Below are 19,914 nucleotides of genomic sequence, written 5' to 3'. Positions count from 1 at the left end.
TGACTCCAGCTGTTGTTCAGAAAGAATCTCTTCTGCTAACATTGATGAGGACAGCACTGGTGGCTTTGTCCAAGAGGTGCTCAACAACACGCACTAGGTATGCGCTAATGTTGTAGCTCTTCATAGTTGCCCATAAAGCCACATGCCATACCCTAACAAAGGCTTTTTTGAAATCTATAAAGACATGGTATAGATTTTGCTGATGCTGAAGGTATTTCTCACAAAGGAGTCTGAGATTGAAGATTTATTCTGTGGTGCTCCTTTCTGCTTGGAAGCCTGCCTGCTCTTTAGCAATAATTTTCTTACCTTGAAGCTTTAGTCTGTTGCATGGGTGGCAGATCAGACTGATGGTTCAGTAGTTTTGGCATAGCTGTTGGTTTCCTTTCTTGAGCAGCACGATGACCAAAGACTGAGTCCATGTGGTGGGCCATTCTCCTGTCTGCCATATCTTGTTGCAGATTTTTGTGAGGAGTGTGACTATCTCTTCTTCTCCTGCTTGAATGAGCTCTGCTAGTGTGTTATGAATGCCAGCTGACATTCCTTTCTGAAATGTCTACTTTCTCATGAAGAATGGAGTTGTCAATTTCTTCTGCTGGAGGTAAGTTTAGTACTGCTGCTTCTCCTTGGGTCTCATGACTGTACAATTCTGAGCAGTATCCTGTCCCTCACTTGAGGATCCTCTGATCTTCTGTGAGGCATTTTCCGGATTTATCTATGATGGTGGTGGTTTTCACTTGTTTGTGAAATCCTTCACCAGCTGATATGATATGCCATTTTGCTGTCATTTCTACTCAGACTGTCTTTGATTTCATGGCACTGTCTTTCTATCCATGATTCCTTTGCATTGTTCATGCTTTTCCTGTTCATGTTGTTTATCTCTGTATTTTCTAGCTCCCTCATGATCTCTTTTTCCCTTTTTCAGTTCTCTTCTTTTGTCACAGAGTTCAAGGACATCTGTTGTGAGCCAAGGTTTCTTTGTTCAATGATATTTGCCAATGATCTTGACAGCTATGCTAGTCAAAACTGTGATGAACATGCTTGTTATGGACTCCAGGTCAGTGTCCTGGTGTCTAGGGTTATCAGAGGTGCAAATTTACCACCTATCATTGCTTGGAAGGCTTCTGCAACTTCTGAATCTTTCAATTTTTCAAGGTCAAATCTGATTCTTGGTTTGTTAGTTTTTTTGGGATCATTTTCAGGAGGAGGTGAAACATTGTCATTAATGAATCATGATCACTTCCCAATATTTGCTCCTGGGAAACTTCGTGTTCTGGTGATGCATAACATGCATCTAGACCTGCCCAGCTGTTACATGTATATATATAATTTTTTAAAAAATGGTTGACTTTGTAATACATATTGATAAATATGGCAATGCAAAAAGGATGTAATTGTTACAAGTGGCAATACATTTATTCTGGGCAATACACAGCTCTACATCTAACATTCTACCTGACATACCCCTCTTACAGCTTTCCATTAACTACAAAGTATATAATCAAGTCTATTTTTGTTCAGCAAAAGCATGACCGTCAAACTGACAGGTGCAGACCAATGAACTAATGGACAAAATGACAAATGCTTCACAATATCCCTGATGCTTGTGTAGAAACCTGTATGAATAAGGACTGTGCTAAAAGCAGAAGAAAACAAATTATACACAAGGTCACAGTTTTACAAAACAGATCTTAAATTTTCTTTCCTAAAATGTGAGATATCCTATTTCACTGTCATGTTCAGTTAACATTCAGCAAGCATCAAGGATTAAAATGTAGTCAAACCACTTTTTATGGACAATTAAATATATTATAAACATTCTCCAACCTTTCTTCTTTTTTTACTCTCAAAGTCACAATTTTCAAAGGAAAGAGAATGTAAAATCTCAGTTTGAGGGAAACTTCTGAGGTTAATGAATCAAACGCTTACCAGTTTTACTTGACACTGCAAGACTGAACTTCAGCTTGTACCCATTCAGTTCCATTTCATCACTGGTTTCAATGCACATCATTGCAGCATCTGCACTATCAAATTCCAATATTGCCAATCTAAAAAAGAAAGACAATGCAAAAGTCCAACAGACACTAAGAAAACAACAAAAAGCCCATTTTTGTGCTTAACTGAAGCGTAAGTTATTTGTTGACTTGGTCTTTCATTAGTGCCTCGTTCATACAACAAACAGGTATAGGAAGATGTATGTATCAAATTACCATAATCATATTAATCCATACCATGTACGCGGAATGAAAGCACAACATTACTCATTTATAGTAGACTAACATTCTACTTAAAAATGCATTTTTCCCATAGAATTCTTCATGGAGTTAGAAACTTTCAGGCTGACGTACTGACTGGTCATCACTGTCAAAGATAATGGAAGTAATTTAAAATCATTAAAAGCTGACCTTCTCTTACATAACTCTATACAAAATATTAATTTCAAGATATATGGGTACTGCAAGACAAACCAACCCATGTAAGTTGCCATTTTCATTTGAATCTGCAGGATAATAAAGCAGGAGACATGGGCTCACCAAGTGACTCCAGTAAACCATGTTTAAAAATTGCATTGTGCAATAACCATTACATAAGGATTTTTCAGCATCACGACCATTCAATGCACCATTGAATTGGCCATACCCTGCGACTGCGGTCTTAAAAATTAGAAATATTACGGAGGACATTGATGGCCTGTGTCAAAATGATTGACTAAAGGGCAGAAAAGGGGCCATACCTCATTATACATACTGCTGGAAAACTATATAAATTAATCACGGCTAATATCTTCTTAACCTAAAGCATGCTTCATCTATACCCACAAAGTCCGTCAACATTTACTGATAGGTTCAAAGTCAAACATGGGCCATAACTATACAAAAATCTGCAGATAAACTGAAAATCAAATCTGACCTATATCTTCTCCATATAAAACCTCACATCAAATTTGATTTCAATCCGTCAAGTCCTTCAAATGTTACCATGCACAAATGAAACTGATGAATCAAGTTTCAAGTCAAACAGGCAATAACTCCATAAGCAATTGCCACAAAACTATGAAATCGGAGCAAGAACTGGGTATTCTTAAAGAAAAACCTCATCAATTTTCATTTCAATAAATGAAGTTCTATTGAAAACTCCTTAACTTGCATGAAGCCTCTGGCCAATGCAAGTACATGATGATTAAAGTGGAGATGGCTCATCAATCAAGATCTGTGTGCTTGCTATTGTTGATCTATAAAGTTTTCAAGGAATTCACAATACACTACTGAAAGACTGCTGGCAATTACAAATGGTCATATATAGGAAAAAACCACAAATGTCTAAAAATTATTAAAATCCCTGTTCTCTTCACAACTACTTGGAGTCAAAGCAAAGGACCTTTTAAAAGTAGATGTATAAATTATGAACTGTCTTTACCAAATTATTTTTTTAAATGTATTTCTTTCACTCACTTTTACTTCTGTGGATGTGATAAGTAACTGTTACAAATGCACTAACCTTGCATTAAGTGCTGAACATGGCATCAGAAGAAAGAATTACCATTTAGCCTTCTACCACTGCCATTTATAGTCTATCAAAAACATTATTTTCATCTTGTACAAAATATATAGGAATCTAAAAAGTCAGAGCCAAATAACTTTAGCAAGTTCCCTTATTGATGGTTATGTAACTTGAAGTATACATGTGAAATCATTAATTCTTCAAATTCTGTGAAGTCATTATTTCTTCCAATTCTGCTCCATCATGTGTCTCAAACACACATCCACTTTATCAAACAGCCAATACAGTTCTGACATGATTATTCTTTGATGGCTGTATATAGCTGTCAGTGAAAAATCGAAAACTGACTGCAGATAGGCATATCATGATGTTGTTGCTGTGGGATTAATGCCATTTTTCAGCACATGATAGGCTATAAATGTCGGCCAGTATAACTGGTAGAGGAAGAACCATGGAAAACCCTATTAAGATCCACGACCCACGAGAAGCTATTGGCAAGTTTTCTCACATACCAACACTGGCCAAGCCCAAGACTCAAACCCACGTAGACAGACGTGAGATGGAATGATCAGTAAAGGCTGGCACTTTAGAACACTCCGGGCCGTGACAGGAATATGACAATGAAATGGGACAATTGTCTCAGCTCTATCTGATCAGCTTCATTTTGGTTGTCCATTTCCTGGGCATGACAAATTGATTGTTGAAACAGCAGTTGAAAGCAACCAAAAACAAATGAACATCAGAACCAAGATCTGTTGGCTCTTCCTTGGTCAATCATACCCTTGCCAGAAATAAGATTTTTCTGCCTTTTCTTGACCAGTCATGCCATTGTCATTGACCAGATTTGTTCCTACCTTGTTGGTCACTCTTGTTTCTTTCAGAAAGATCAACTGCCTCCTCTTTGGTCCTGATATCTTTGTCAGTCACAAGCAATATTAACTTCTTACTTTAAATCAATACCCATGTTAAAAAAACAAGATTTTCCACTTTTCCTTGTTCATTCATGTCCTTACAGCAACATTATCAGTTGGCATCTCATCTGTCAATCCAGAAACAAGTCTGTTGACTCATCATTGGCATCTCATCTGTCAATCCAGAAACAAGTCTGTTGACTCATCATTGGCTATGAGAGAAATAGGATACATTACTTTCTCCTACATCCTAAGCCTGATACAACATGTGCTGCCTCTGTCTTTTATTCATATTCTTACTAGAGAAACAGGATACTCTGGCACTTCTGTTTTCATCCATGGCTATGTAAGAACATGACCTTTTGGCACCTTGTTTATCCAGCTCCACCTCTGAAATAAAATGTTCCCTGTTTTCATATATAGTAATGAGATGGACAAGATCTCTTGCCTCCTTGTTTTGACGAACAAAAAACAGGACCAAGTGCCTCATCATATGTCAAACTTTATCTACTGGATATTTCTTGCTCATACATGTGATTGTTAATAACAAGCAACATAAACTACTCATTTTCTCCTCTCTGTCCTTCTCAGAAACACAATATCTGGACTCTGCCTGGTTCATTCATGTCCATATCAGAAAAAAGATCTTCTGGTGCTTTTCAGTCCTCCATGTCAATGTCATGAGCGGAGTATGTTGATTCCCCCTTTTTGCTATCCTTGTGAAATTGTCAGAAACAAGCAGTGTTGGCTCCTTCTAAACTGAAAACCATAATAAAAAGTTGATGTTTGCTCTCTTTTCATCACAATCACCCCACTTATAAGATCTATTTACTCCTCCATGTTTATCCATGGTCATGTCAGTAGCAATATTGTCTACTCTAAAATAATCCATTTTGGAGATCAAAAACAAGATCTACTGGCTTTTCCTCGATCCTGTTTCAGAAACAAAATTTACTGAATTCTCCTTCTTCACCTACATCTTGGAACAGATCTGTTAGCTCCAGTTTTGTGGGACCAACAAAGTCCATTTAAGAAACAACACAAGCTGGCTATGTCCATGTTGAAAACATTTTCTGTTGGTTCCTCCAGTGTCATTCAGAAAACATGATCTGCTGGGTCCTGAACGTTTTACTTGTCAAAAACACTATGCACTGACTCCTCTTCATTCATTCATGACTTGATGAGAAAAAAGCTGTATTGACTTCTTGTTCATTTATGGCCAAATCAGAAACAAGATGTACCAACTCCTCCTTGTTCAATCGTGGCCCAATCAGAAACAAGATGTATTGACAACCTGTTCATTTATGGCCCAATCAGAAACAAGATGTATGGACTCCTCCTTGTCCATTCCTGGCCCAATCAGAAACATGATGCAAGGACTCCTCCTTGTTCATTCCTGGCCCAATCAGAAACAAGATGTATGGACTCCTCCTTGTCTATTCATGGCCCAATCAGAAACAAGATGCATAGACTCCTTGTCCATTCCTGGTCCACTCAGAAACAAAATGCACGGACTGCTCCTTGTCCATTCTTGGCCCAATCAGAAACAACATGCATGGATTCCTCCTTGTCCATTTCTGGCCCAATCAGAAACAAGATGTATGGACTCCTCCTTGTTCATTCCTAGCCCAATCAGAAACAAGATGCATGGACTCCTCCTTGTCTATTCATGGCCCAATCAGAAACAAGATGCATGGACTCCTCCTTGTCCATTTCTGGCCCAATCAGAAACAAGATGCATGGACTCCTTGTTCATTCCTGGCCCAATCAGAAACAAGATGCATGGACTCCTCCTTGTCCATTCCTGGCCCAATCAGAAACAGGATGTATGGACTCCTTGTTCATTCCTGGCTGAATCATATACAAAACATACTGCCTCCTCAAAAATATATATTAATGGCATAATTAAGCATGGATGAATCCTTGTCAATCCCTGTCAATATCAGAGCAGATCTGTTAGCTAATTTTTGGTATTTAAGTCTACATCAGAAACAATATCAGAGATCCTATTACAGTTCTGTATCAGGAGTTAACTGACCCCCAAGTTGTCAAATCCAGGAGCCTCTTTCAGATTTGAAGTGTCAATACTGATGGTTGATACTGCGTTCGAGTGGGACAGTACTAGTAAGGTAAAAAACACGACTGAGCACAATACAGACTCTGACTACTGGCACATATTGTACTGCCAAGTGTATGTGGTTCACTTCAAATCGGAATTAAGAAATCAACAAAAAAGAAATAGGACACATTTAGCTTTGAAGCACATTTTGCACCAGCATGTATGCCATTCATGGTAGTTACAACAGCTTATTATATCTGGGAACTACGGTACAAAAATGTGGCTTTCTCCAGTAATCTTCCAGAAAGATACAGCAATCAACTGACAGTCACACAGTAGTGTAAGGTAGCTAAAAGTATCTTGTGTTACAGGTTCAATACTTGCCTTTAAGCGATACTGGCAAATGAACAACAGAAATCTGTATAACAAACAGCAAGGATGTGAAAGACCTGTTCCTGCTGCCAACATATTTACTTTGGTTTCATTTCTGTACTAAATATATGTACAATGAGAACATATCCTTCATCATCTTTGTCAACTTCATGTAATTTATATAACATCTTGGTCAAGTGGGAACAATGAACATCAATGGCTCATATTTTTTTACATTCTTGCCTGAAACAAGATTTGTTATTCTCTTGATAAATCATGTCTATGTAAACAGACTGTGAATGCCCATCAGTGTCAGAGAATCCTTCTTGTCCATTCCATATCTGTTAGAAACAAGATCTGTTGGCTTTTCCCTGGTCATCCACTTTTTTTCATAAATGAGATCCACCATTAGAAACTAATCAACTGAATCATCTTTTTTAAATTCATGTTCAGAGACTAAATCTGCTAGCCCCCCCCCCCCCAATCAGGTATGAGATTAAGTGCCTTTATCTTCATTCAAGTCAATGACAAGAAATGGGATCTGCTGGTCCAAGGCCATTCCTGAATCAAGATTTGTTGGTTCAAGGCTATTTCAGAATCAAGATAGTTTGGTTGAAGGCTATTCTAGAATCAAGATTTGTTGGTTCAAGGCTGTTCCAGAATCAAGATCTTTTGGTTCCAGGCTATTCCAGAATCAAGATCTGCTGGTTCAAGGCTATTCCAGAATCAAGATCTGTTGGTCCAAGGCTATTCCAGAATCAAGATCTTTTGGTTCAAGGTTATTCCAGAATCAAGATCTTTTGGTTCAAGGTTATTCCAGAATCAAGATCCTTTGGTTCAAGGTTATTCCAGAATCAAGATCTGCTGGTTCAAGGCTATTCCAGAATCAAGATCTGTTGGTTTGTCCTCATTTATTCATGCCCATGTTATAGACAAAATGATTTAAAGTTCATCCATCACCATATAAAAACGTAAGAATCTGTTCATCATTCTTATTCATTCATATCTTTGTTAGACACAAAATCTGTTGGGCTGGCTGCTCTTTGTTCATTCGGGTCTCTGTCAAGAAAACTCAAGGCCAATCTATATTACAATCACAAACAGCTGCAATATGCCTGTATCCACTACCTGCAACTGTTCCAATTATATGGCTCACAAGAGCTATGTTAAAATTTACAAGCATTAGTTTGATCTTCAACAGGTATGTCTTGAAAAGAACTTGACAGTGCAATAATTGACTGTCAACAAATACTAGTATCTCAATACAGATAGAATCATTGCCCCAGTCAATGCAATATACTTTGCTAGAGACCCAGTCTATGCATTATACATTATATCACTCAATATGGTGAGGATCACTGCCCCAGTCTATGCAATATACTGTACTAATGACCCAATCTATGCATTATACATTATATCAATGTCAAAAATTCACTGGTGGAGTGGTGTATGTAGGTATATAATAAAACTGGTATTCTGGACCTATTCATAATATACTCAAAGGAAACTGGCAAGAATGCTTCATTCACCTTGGAGTATTTCTTCTCTAGCAACCATAAACGTTTTGCTAGGAATAAATGGGCAACTGCAACTGAGATTTGGTATTTCAAGACACGTGCAATCATGGTTTACATCTCCAAGCAGGAATTGTCTAATTCAATTTTCAAAAGCAGTTGCTGGTAATATGTCTGCTGACCACTATGATCCAGAACATCAAATACCAGAGACTTGTAGTGTCACTCACTTCCAACTTTGCATTTAATCAAGAGTGAAGCTCCTCCAAAAAACATTTTATAATCATCCGGATAACACATGAATCCTCTTTAAGGAAATTATAAACTCTAAAGCCCAAAGTAGGTAGCACTGTGTATTCAGATTTCCTCCTCAAATGTCCGACTCTGTACAAGTTCTGTTGATATAGCTTTCTTCTTTGGTTGATATTTTCATAATCCTTTAATAGGTACACATTATTTCCATGTCAGCTAGTTACAATATTCCAGTAGATCAGAGAGGGCATATCAATACTGCCTGTTTTTATTTCCTTATATAAATTCTCATTCTTAAGAACTGTGAACCATGCAACTGTAAAAGCTGTTAGATATCCTGTCTATATGCAATCTCTGACAGGTACATCTTGACATATTTAATTTTTTTCTTCAGGAATCTAGTCTATTCATTTTTGTCTTGAACTTCAGAGACTTTGTAGCAGGTCTGATACTCACCCAGGACTGCCTGAATCAGCTGCTACAATGTATCCTTGTCCCAGCAAGGCACCTAGCTCACATCCCCTCAGAATGATCTAGCCAATAATGTATTTAAAGAACTGTGAAATCCACCATACACCACAAACATATCCAGAATACTTCATAAATTAAGAATTCTAGGTGAATTTAGGCTTTTGCTGAATGGGCTCTTGTAATAATACCCTCTAAATATAATCTTCTGAATAGGCCTTGTACAATCCATAATGTTGAAGGTTTCAGTCATGAACAAATCACCTTTTACATCCATCTGATTCAGCCTTGTATAATGGGTTCAAAGTACAACTACCCAATTCAGCCTTGTATAATGGGTTAATTGTATGAATGATTCAGCTTGTAAAATGGGTTTAAAGTATGACTATCCAATTCAGTCTTGTATAATGGGTTGAATGCATGACTATCCAATTTAGTCTTGTATAATGGGTTCAATGCATGACGATCCAATTTAGTCTTGCATAATGGGTTCAATGCATGACTATCCAATTTAGTCTTGTATAATGGGTTCAATGCATGACGATCCAATTCAGCCTTGTATAATGGGTTGAATGCATGACTATCCAATTTAGTCTTGCATAACGGGTTGAATGCATGACTATCCAATTTAGTCTTGTATAATGGGTTCAATGCATGACGATCCAATTTAGTCTTGCATAATGGGTTCAATGCATGACTATCCAATTTAGTCTTGTATAATGGGTTGAATGCATGACGATCCAATTCAGCCTTGTATAATGGGTTGAATGCATGAGTATCCAATTTAGTCTTGTATAATGGGTTCAATGCATGACGATCCAATTTAGTCTTGTATAATGGGTTCAATGCATGACTATCCAATTTAGTCTTGTATAATGGGTTCAATGCATGACTATCCAATTCAGCCTTGTATAATGTGTTCAAAGTATGACTATCCAATTCAGGGTTGTATAATGGGTTCAAAATACAACTGATTCAGCCTTGTGTAATTGGTTCAAAGTACGACTATCCAATTCAGGTTTGTATAATGGATTCAAAATTCAACTATCTGATTCAGCCTTGTATAAAGGGTTCAAAGTACAACTACCCGATTCAGTCTTGTATACTGTGTTAAATGTATGACTGGTTCAGCTTGTAAAATGGGTTTAAAGAATGACTATCCAATTCAGTCTTGTATAATGGGTTGAATGCATGACTATCCAATTCAGTCTTGTATAATGGGTTGAATGCATGACTATCCAATTCAGTCTTGTATAATGGGTTGAATGCATGACTATCCAATTCAGGCTTGAATAATGGCTTCAAAATACAACTGATTCAGCCTTGTATAATGGGTTCAAAATACAACTATCTGATTCAGCCTTGTATAATGGGTTCAAAATACAACTATCTGATTCAGCCTTGTATAATGGGTTCAAAATATAACTATCTGATTCAGCCTTGTATAATGGGTTCAAAATACAACTATCTGATTCAGCCTTGTATAATGGGTTCAAAGTACAACTATCCAATGCAGGCTTGTATAATCGGTTAAAAACACAACTATCTGATTCAGCCTTGAATAATGAGTTCACTGTATGACAATCCGATTCAGCCTTGTATAATGGGTTCAAAGTACGACTATCCAATTCAGGCTTGAATAATGGGTTCAAAACACAACTATCTGATTCAGCCTTGAATAATGAGTTCACTGTATATGAAACAACATCCATAAACTTTTAGTGTGTATCCATAATAATCCAAGTCTCTTTTATTCATTCGTATGACGCTGATATAATTGCTGCAAACATTCTCCTCTATAACACGATTCAATTGTCCTTGTGAATACATTTCCATTTTTCAGAATACATTCTCATTTTCAAACATTATTTTTCAGTTCTGAATTACTCCTGCCAATGCAATTTTAATATTCAGATCAAATTTTCCTGATAAGTACTGTTCCAATTTTTCTTCTTCAAAGTGAATATTCGATTCCACACCTCTATGGTTGTGACATGGCTCAGTAACATTTTGCTTCTTCTAATCTGATCTGCAATCCTTCTTTAAAAATTGTTAGCATGAATGCAGCTAATTTATGAAAATACTGAATTCTGTCAGTTCTTTGTACCTTCTGTAATTATGTCTCTCCTGAAGCATTTGTTGTACCTGTAATGTTTTCTTCCCTTTCTCCTGGGTATGTTTCTACTCTTCCTGATTAGAACATTTTATTTTCTTTCTTCAACTGCTTACATCCAATATACTAATTCTCAGATTTTTGCAACAGTACAGTTGAAATGTTTCAAATTCATTTAATATAACATGTCAGTTTTTCAAAAAAATTATTCAGGAACCTCTAATTTACAAAATTTAAATAGACACACATGTAATGAATTTAACAGACATTAAATCTGACAATAAATATATAAGAAGTTCCTTTGCTGTACACAAGAGGTTTCACAAAACCAGAAGATACATGTCACATGTCTGTCATACAATAGACTGGATCCCAGCTACTTACCCATAGCTTGTTCCTTCTGAATTTTTGGGAATGATTACATTGGCACTGTCTGGGAAAAGAGTTTTTAATGCATCTTCTGAAGTATTAGGGGGGATGTTGTTAACATAGACTGATTTCTTCTTGGCCTCCTCTGAAAAATTGCCAGAATCAGAAAATAATGTGCTAACACTAAAATGCAATTAAACAAGTCCAAGAGCTTCATATCTCAACACATTCCATCCATCTCCAAATATTTCTTCTGTCTGAAACTGCAGATCAGAAAATAAGATGATAAAAATCTTAAGTTATAAATGATAACAATACAGTATCTAATGACAATATTTTTTCCAGTTGTAAGTTAAAGAATAAAACACTGACAAATGTTTTGCCATCAATGTGGGCAGGTACAAACACAGATAAAAACATAATTATACATTGGGATGACAACAATACACATTGCACAGTTCAAATATTTTTACTTCCTTCAAGTGAAAAAGCCAATGAGAAATTACACGCATTTAAACAACCTAATATGAAATAGAAGCAGACATTGTTATGATCCATATACCACTAAAAATCTATAAATTGTCAGCAAGTAACTGTCAAACCAGTAGCCAAAACTGGGCATACTGATTAAGCCATTTTGAAACTGATATGGCGGTGTGATATCTGCTGATAAAGAATATATCCTTCATAAGCATGTAAAATCAGACCATGAGTAATATCCTCATATACTAGGTACGTAAATGGTCACCATGTCTCACAGTTGCAATATCACTTAACTATTTCAAACTTCATCATCATATATACTGCTTATAAATATCTGAATATGCTTTGTAATGTGACTGTGTGCACAAGAATTTTGTGCCAGTTAATGCATGAATTTCTGGAGACAGAAATTAAAAAAATTGGATAGTATCAAACAGAATATGTGAGACAATAGTCTTTAGCATTGTGATAAAATAATGTTCATTTTACTGGTCTTACAAGCTAACTAAAGCTCTTCATCACCAGTATAAAAACACTGGTATCATTTTATATAGTGTGACCCCACTATAGCACTCTCCGTTATAGCATAAATTTGGATATAACACAATCGTGGCATGGCTCCCAAAATTTCATATACATGTATCTTTTTATCACAGAGAAATTATTTTTTCATATTAAAATTACGAAAAATAATATGTAAAAGTTTATTATCATTTTGGGGAAGGATCATGTATGAATTCTAATATATATGGCGATCATGCCATGGCTCCTAAATTTCATCTACATGTATTTTTCTCATACATGAAAAAAAAAAATTTCTCATTAAGAGCAAAAGAATGTGTAAAAAGTTTATTCAGTGACATTTACCAATGTCGCAAACTGTGATTTTTTTATATTGGCGACAAAATACACCATCTGACACTTTTTACTGCCACAACATTGTTGGCTGTTTAAATTTGTATATACAATCTTGGGTTGGAGTGGAGAAATTCAAAGGTACCAATAATAAATCTGCAAACTTGTACATAAAATGCACTGGAATAAATCTATTGTTACATAAACCAATTCTTTGTTCATATTGATAAACCATCTTAACAGTGCATTGTTATATCATAATCCACTTGTGCTGATATCTGGCCTGAGTAATGTATGCTGTAATACAATTAAATAGTCATGCTACAGAACTAGCCACAATTTACCATTTCCTTAAGGCAGGAACAGGAATGGCTACAACTGATCAAATGACAGCTTTTTTTAATGTACCCAGAACAGATAGCTTTGCTGAAACTTTTAAAAAATGTATTACTTTTATGCACTGATCGTTCTGTATAAATACTAAGCAAAGGACGAAATGTCATTCTCAATCAATGTTCTACAATTATTTGATACTACTGACGCAATAATAAAAAGACATGATTTCAATAACATGAGCACCCTTCATCAAAGCTGGCCAACTACAATCTTCAATAAAAACAAAACATCTTTCATCAAAGGAAAACAGCACCAAACTTAAATGAAAGCAATGGAATCTGATGGATTGTTGCCAAAGACTGGAACATGTTTATTGTGCTAGTTTCCTTTTTGCTTGAAAAAAGTTTATGATTACGATCGCTACCAAGACCAAGGGTGGCATAAAATGCGAAATAAATTTCCAATCTTTTGAAAACATATATATCTGGCCATCAAGTTAATTAAAGGTATGTCATCTTGCAAAGATGTTTTACTTTTTAATTTGTGGACATTTTCATTTCCCTATGAATAGTACAGACTGGTCAACCCTAACAAAACCTTCTCAGTAAGGTAGGAGATTTAATTCTTAAGGTTTAACAAAATATGTACGGCTATTGTCAAGCTGGAAAACAATGCACTTAAAAGTCCAAAGTAGGATTCAAGACTGATGCAGCATCAGTAAACATTACGCTCAACTCAAAACATTGTCAAGTTTACTTGAACCTTAATTATCTCCAGTACAGTTTCAAAAACTGCAATTCCAAACCCCAAAGAGCTTAATGTTCTTGATATCTCTCAACTTTACATAATCTTTATTTAAAAAAAAATTCATGGGGGCCCATTGGCATTCATCTTTCTTGCCATGTAACATTCTCAAATCAACACATGATGTCCCCTAAAGGTAACAGTTGCCCTTCCTGACTTTTACCCAAAGAACCTGAATATTCTCTTTTATTCTTCTCTACTATTAAACTTTTAAGAGGTTTATTGTCCTTTTCATCCTGACAGGTTGCTTGTTGGATTCCATTTTAAAGTAAGTTAGCAACATTTTGATCATGCAGATGTGTTGCATTGCAAAATACATGTCGTTTAAAGCATCTGAGGTACTCAAGTTAAGTTAGTCTTGTTCTCTGACCAATTCCTCTGAATCTATTATGAAAACTGGATATGAATCAAACATGGAAAAGTCATTATCTGGATTTTATTGCAATCATATTTCTGTAATTTGTGATTTTATTCCTCAAGTCTGAACTTAAAGGGTCATTTCTGTAAGACCTGGAAAATTATAAGGATTGGCAGGTTTGACAGCCTCATCTCCTGGATAGCATTAGCAAGATGATAACTGTCCCCAGCTGACCAAAACCAATGCCAATTTAAGTACATGTATGTGTAGCATGTAAACAACTAGAAACATAAGACAGTGCCGATAATGAATATCATAGTGAACTGTTTAGAGACGTGTTTTTGTTGATAATGGGATATAGATCAAACAAAGACAACCATTGTTGATATATGTGTTATTTGTATTTTATAACAAGATTTTACTGATACATGAATTTTATAATGTGATCTATATTAAAATTCATAGATTTTTCATATACATGTACAATACTTAATGCATTATGGATTGTACCATACAAATGTTGTTTCAGACTAGTTTTGTCTTCATTGAATCAAGGGCACATATTTTTGTGCCTGCATTTAATTTACCCCTCCCCCACCATTGTTTTGGTACATGCATAATTTTCTTCTGCTTATTGACTTGGTTGGTACATAACATGGTCAGGTTCTATGGACCCCAACCATCGTGCTATAATGAGATCACACTGTAGTAGTATTCATCAAATGATTTTACTACAAATTCTGTCCTGTAAATCAGTTGTCTTGGGAAATTACTAAAGTGGAAAATGATCATTATTTTCTGAGCCTTGGGTAGCAACTCTTCATATGAAGGATCTCCAATTTCTGGTTCTGGAATTATAGCTATTAAAACTGCGGCTACGCTTTGCTATATACCGTCTCTTCCTTTTGGTATGTTCCTTCATAGTGCCTGCTAACTTACATAACCATCACAGATTATGTTTGAAACTGTAATTTTTAAATTCTTCAGAGTGCTCGCTAAGTGGACATAGCCAACAGAGATGTTTCCAGACTGCCATTTGTTAAATCCTGCAGAGTGCCTGCTAACTGGACGCAGCCAACATGTATATTTTCAGACTTTCATATTTAAAACACTGCAACACACCTGCTAATTTGACATAATCAAACACAGGGATGTTTTCAGACATCCATTTCAAAAATCCTGCAGTGTGCCTGCTATTTGGACATAGAAAAAATCTGTGCCAACACAGATGCTTTCTGAGTTCTGTTTTTAAAATCCTGGAGAGTGCCTACTAATTGGACAATCAAACACATGGATATTTTCAGACAAAATTTTAAAAATCCTGCAGAGTGCCTGCTAATTGGACACAGCCAACACAGATATGATTCCAGACTTTCATTTTTAAAATCCTGCTGGGTCCTGCAGAATGCCTGCTAATTGGACACAGCCAACACCAATGTTTTTGGACTTCTGTTTTTAAAATCCTGCAGAGCACCTGCTAAACAGACATAGCCAACACAGATATGTTTCCAGACTTCCATTTTTAAAAATCCTGCTGGGTTCTGTTTAGTGCTTGATAACTTCACAAAAGCCAACACATATTTTCACACTTCCATATTTAAAATCCTACCTGCTAATCAAGAATAGCCAACACAGATGATGTTTTCAGACATCCATATTTAAATTTCTGCAGAGTGCCTACTAATTGGACATAGCCAACGCAGATGGTTTCATACTTCCATTTTTAAAATCCTGCAGAGTGTCTGCAATCTGGACACAGCCAACTCTGATGTTTTCAGACTTCCATTTTTAAAATCCTGCTGAACACCTGCTAAACAGACATAGCCAACACAGATGTTTTCACACTTCCATATTTAAAATCTGAGGAGTGCCTGCTATCTGGACATAATCAAACACAGGGATGTTTGCAGACATCCATTTTTAAAATCCTGCCGAGTGCTTGTTATTTGGACACAGCCAACACAGATGTTTTCAGGGTTCATTTTTTAAATCATGCAGAGTGCCTGCTAAATTGGCATAACCAAAACACATGTTAAAATTTCATGTTTAAAATTTACAGAGTGGCTGCTAATCAGACATACTCAAACACAGATATTTTCAGACTTCCATGTTTAAAATCCTAGAGTGCCTGCTATTTGGAGATAGAAAACCCAACCCAGATGTTTTCTGACTTTCGCACTTAAAATCTTGCAAAATGCCTAATAACTGGACATAACCAGAGATGCTGCAGACTTGTATTTTTTCAATCCTGCTGAGTGCCTTCTAACTGGGCACAACCAACACAGATGATGTTTTCAGACTTCATCTTTTAAAATCATGCATGGTGCCTGCAAACTGGACAAAGCCAACACAATTTTCAGGCTTCGAGTTTTAAAATCTGCAGAGTGCCTGCCAACTGGACATAGCCATCACATTTTCAGACGTTGATTTTTTAAATCCTGCCAAGTCCCTGCTAATTGGACATAGCCAACAAGGATATATTTTCAGTCATCCATTTTTAAAATCCTGCAGAGCGCCTGCTAACTGGACACAGCCAATACCAATGTTTTCTGACTTCCATTTTTTAAATCCTGCAGAGCACCTAATAAATGGACACAGCCCACAGATATGTTTTCTGACCTCCATTTTTAAAATCCTGCTGGGTCCTGCTGAGTGCCTGATAACTAGACATAAGCCAACACAGACAATATTTTCAGACTTCCATATTTAAATTCCTGCAGGGTGCCTACTAATTGGACAAAGCCAACACAGATGGTTTAATATTTCCATTTTTAAGATCCTGCAGGGTGTCTGCTAACTGGATACAGCCAAAATCATGCAGCATGCCTGCTTACTGACATAGCCAATATGTTTTCAGACTTCAATTTTACAAATCCTCAAGAGTCCCTGCTAATTGGACATAGCCAGCATAGATCTGTTTTCAGACTTCCATTTTTAAAATACTGCAGTGTACCTGCTAAATGGACACAGCCAACAGAGATGTGTTCAGACTTCCATGTTTAAAATCTGCTAACTGGACAAAGCTAACACAGATGTTTTCAGACTTCAATTTTTTAAATCCTGCTGAGTGCATACTAATTGGACACAGCCAACACAGATGATGTTTTTAGACAGCCATTTTTAAAATCTTGCCTGTTTCATTCAGATCAGCAAAAACAACAGTCATGCTGTGTAAATGGGGAATGCCAGTGATCACTGAAGAAGATAAGAGGTCCAAGGTACCAAAGTGTGTCAAGCTGCCAAATGTTGATCTTTGGATTGATGCTCTAACCAGTTACAAGCAGAGATATACAACCTTTCTGCATAAGGTAACCAACGTGTCTTGTTGTTACTGTGGCAATCTCGTAACCAAAAAGGTACAAATTCAATCCTAGCATCAGTTCAGCCCAGATCGGCTATAGTGGTATGCCTGGGGGAAATGCACATTACTCCAATTGCCTCAGCATTGAATAGCCATGTGTTCATATGCCATAAAATACAAAACCACACCAAAATACTCTTTTTGTAACATCATACGCAGAAGTTAATTCTGACTTCTGTTAATTGGCATAGGTTCTGACTTCTTCCTTGGTTAAATCAATATAATCCTCAAACATGATGCACATAAAATTATATATCATAGAGTCCATGTTCCTGGAACATTATAATCTTCCATTAAATTGAAATTACAAACTGATCAGAATAATCATCATCACTAAACGTCTTTATGTACCATGTTACTGAGTGATTACACCCCACGTGGACTGATTATATCCCATGTGGTCCATGTGACAGAATGACATTTTCATGCAAGATGTGTATTTTTATTTGGTCCATGTCAAAGAAAGCTGCTTTCCAGTATGGTCGATTTCTTGGGATTAACTTTCACAAGATTCCTTTTACTGAAGAACAATCATCCATCAAGTCTGTTATTACAGAACAATAATATTCAATGGTCAATGTTGCAATGATATTTTCAATAATTTTCTGACCAATCGTATATATGCAGTCACTGCATGAAGATGAATCAAATGTCATGGATTTTGAATTGTGAACTTTGGATCCCTGTCTGAGGTACAGAAAGGGATAGGAATATACAATAAAAAAGCATGGGGATTTGTCATCATGAGCAACAGCAATTGCTCTTTTCTTCCAGTTTTCTCAAAATTTCACTTGGTCAGCTGAATTAGGCCAAAAAAACTCTGCTGGAAACAGCCTTTTTGTACCCTGGTTTGGGTTGTTCAACAATTTCAGTCTACACATACATCAGATGCTATTGGAAGAGAGAAGGGATTTCATTGGCTTATTCCAATAGGCTTCATTCACTGTCATCTGCTCATTCCAGTAGGCTTCATTTCCTTCTAAAGATGCTATCTGATGACAGATGTGATTTCATCTGCTCATTCCAATAGGCTTCATTTCCTTCTAAAGATGCTATCTGAAGACAGATGTGATTTCATCTGCTCATTCCAATAGGTTTCATTTACTTCTAAAGATGCTACTGGAAGACAGACAGGATGTCATCTGTTCATTCATATAGGTTTCATTTACTTCTAAATACCTCTTAAAGATGTCCCCTTCTTCCTTTATGTGAGAGATGTAAGCATTTACAAGCTCCTTTTTCACTGAATGTTTCCTAATGCAGCAACAATTGTGGTTCATACTGAACCAAATGGCATTTTGTGAGTCCACAAGTGAACTGTTTCTGTCAACACTTCTGGTCTTACTCCAACTTAGAAAATTAGCTATACTTCCATAGCTGTCACCCCGACATGAACAACCTTTTCCCCCCTCTTCCTTTTAGTAAAATATATGGCCTTTCTCATCAATAGCCTCATTCCACATACTGAAAAAATGTTTCATCTGGTATGCTAATTGTTGCAGTGGATGATAAAATGTGGTATTTTAATGCATCTTTTTGTTACAGTGCTTCAAAAAAAAGATGCAGAACCTAAAGGTTGCATCTTTAATGTTGTTTCTTCTTTTGTCCATTAATACTGGACAGTGTGGTCAAGTGGTCCATGGCACAATCACCTTTACAGATCACTTACACAGCTCACCTCTGTTCATGAAAATCTGAGTCTCAGTTCAACCAAAGTGGGTATGTGATAAAGCTTTCCAGTAGCTTCTTCTGTGGTTCTTCCTAGGCTCTTCCTCCACCACATAACATGGCTGCCATATATAACCTATCTTATGCTGAAAAATGGCATTAAATCCCACAAAACCGAACCAGAGCAAAAACAAATCTTGTTATCAGTATTACTCAGAAATAATTAGATGTCACTTGATATTCTTCAGTACACTAAACAGATTTTTGGTGAGGAGATACCTTCTAATAAAAACGTAAGTCTTGCTCTTAATTTTCATCTCCTTTTGTGATAGAATTTGTTCATTATCTGGGCATCATTTGCTACCATTAATTTATATTTTATCTTTGTGGATGCATACATCTTTTGATGGTTTTGTTAGCCTCCCTTTACTTTTAACAGGGTTTCATGGGCAGATAATTTTTGTTACATCTGCATCATCATGCATCCAGAGAC

At 36.3% G+C, this 19,914-nt stretch overlaps 1 protein-coding gene across 1 annotated transcript in view; it reads right to left on the bottom strand.

Annotated features, from left to right (window-relative positions):
* The window catches only part of LOC149803521 (uncharacterized), a 77,377-nt gene that overhangs the window by 27,911 nt on the left and 29,552 nt on the right, over positions 1-19,914 (bottom strand). The window contains exons 6-7 of the mRNA XM_089953275.1: positions 11,572-11,701; positions 1,927-2,045 (exon numbers count right to left, since the gene is read on the bottom strand). Coding sequence (XP_089809401.1) covers positions 1,927-2,045; positions 11,572-11,701 — 249 coding nt within the window. The remainder of the gene's footprint in view (positions 1-1,926; positions 2,046-11,571; positions 11,702-19,914) is intronic.

Source organism: Sinohyriopsis cumingii, chromosome 3 (assembly GCF_028554795.1).
Source record: "Sinohyriopsis cumingii isolate HCF-2022 chromosome 3, ASM2855479v2, whole genome shotgun sequence".
NCBI lineage: Eukaryota > Metazoa > Mollusca > Bivalvia > Unionida > Unionidae > Sinohyriopsis > Sinohyriopsis cumingii.
This window is presented reverse-complemented; position numbering and strand designations above follow the sequence as displayed.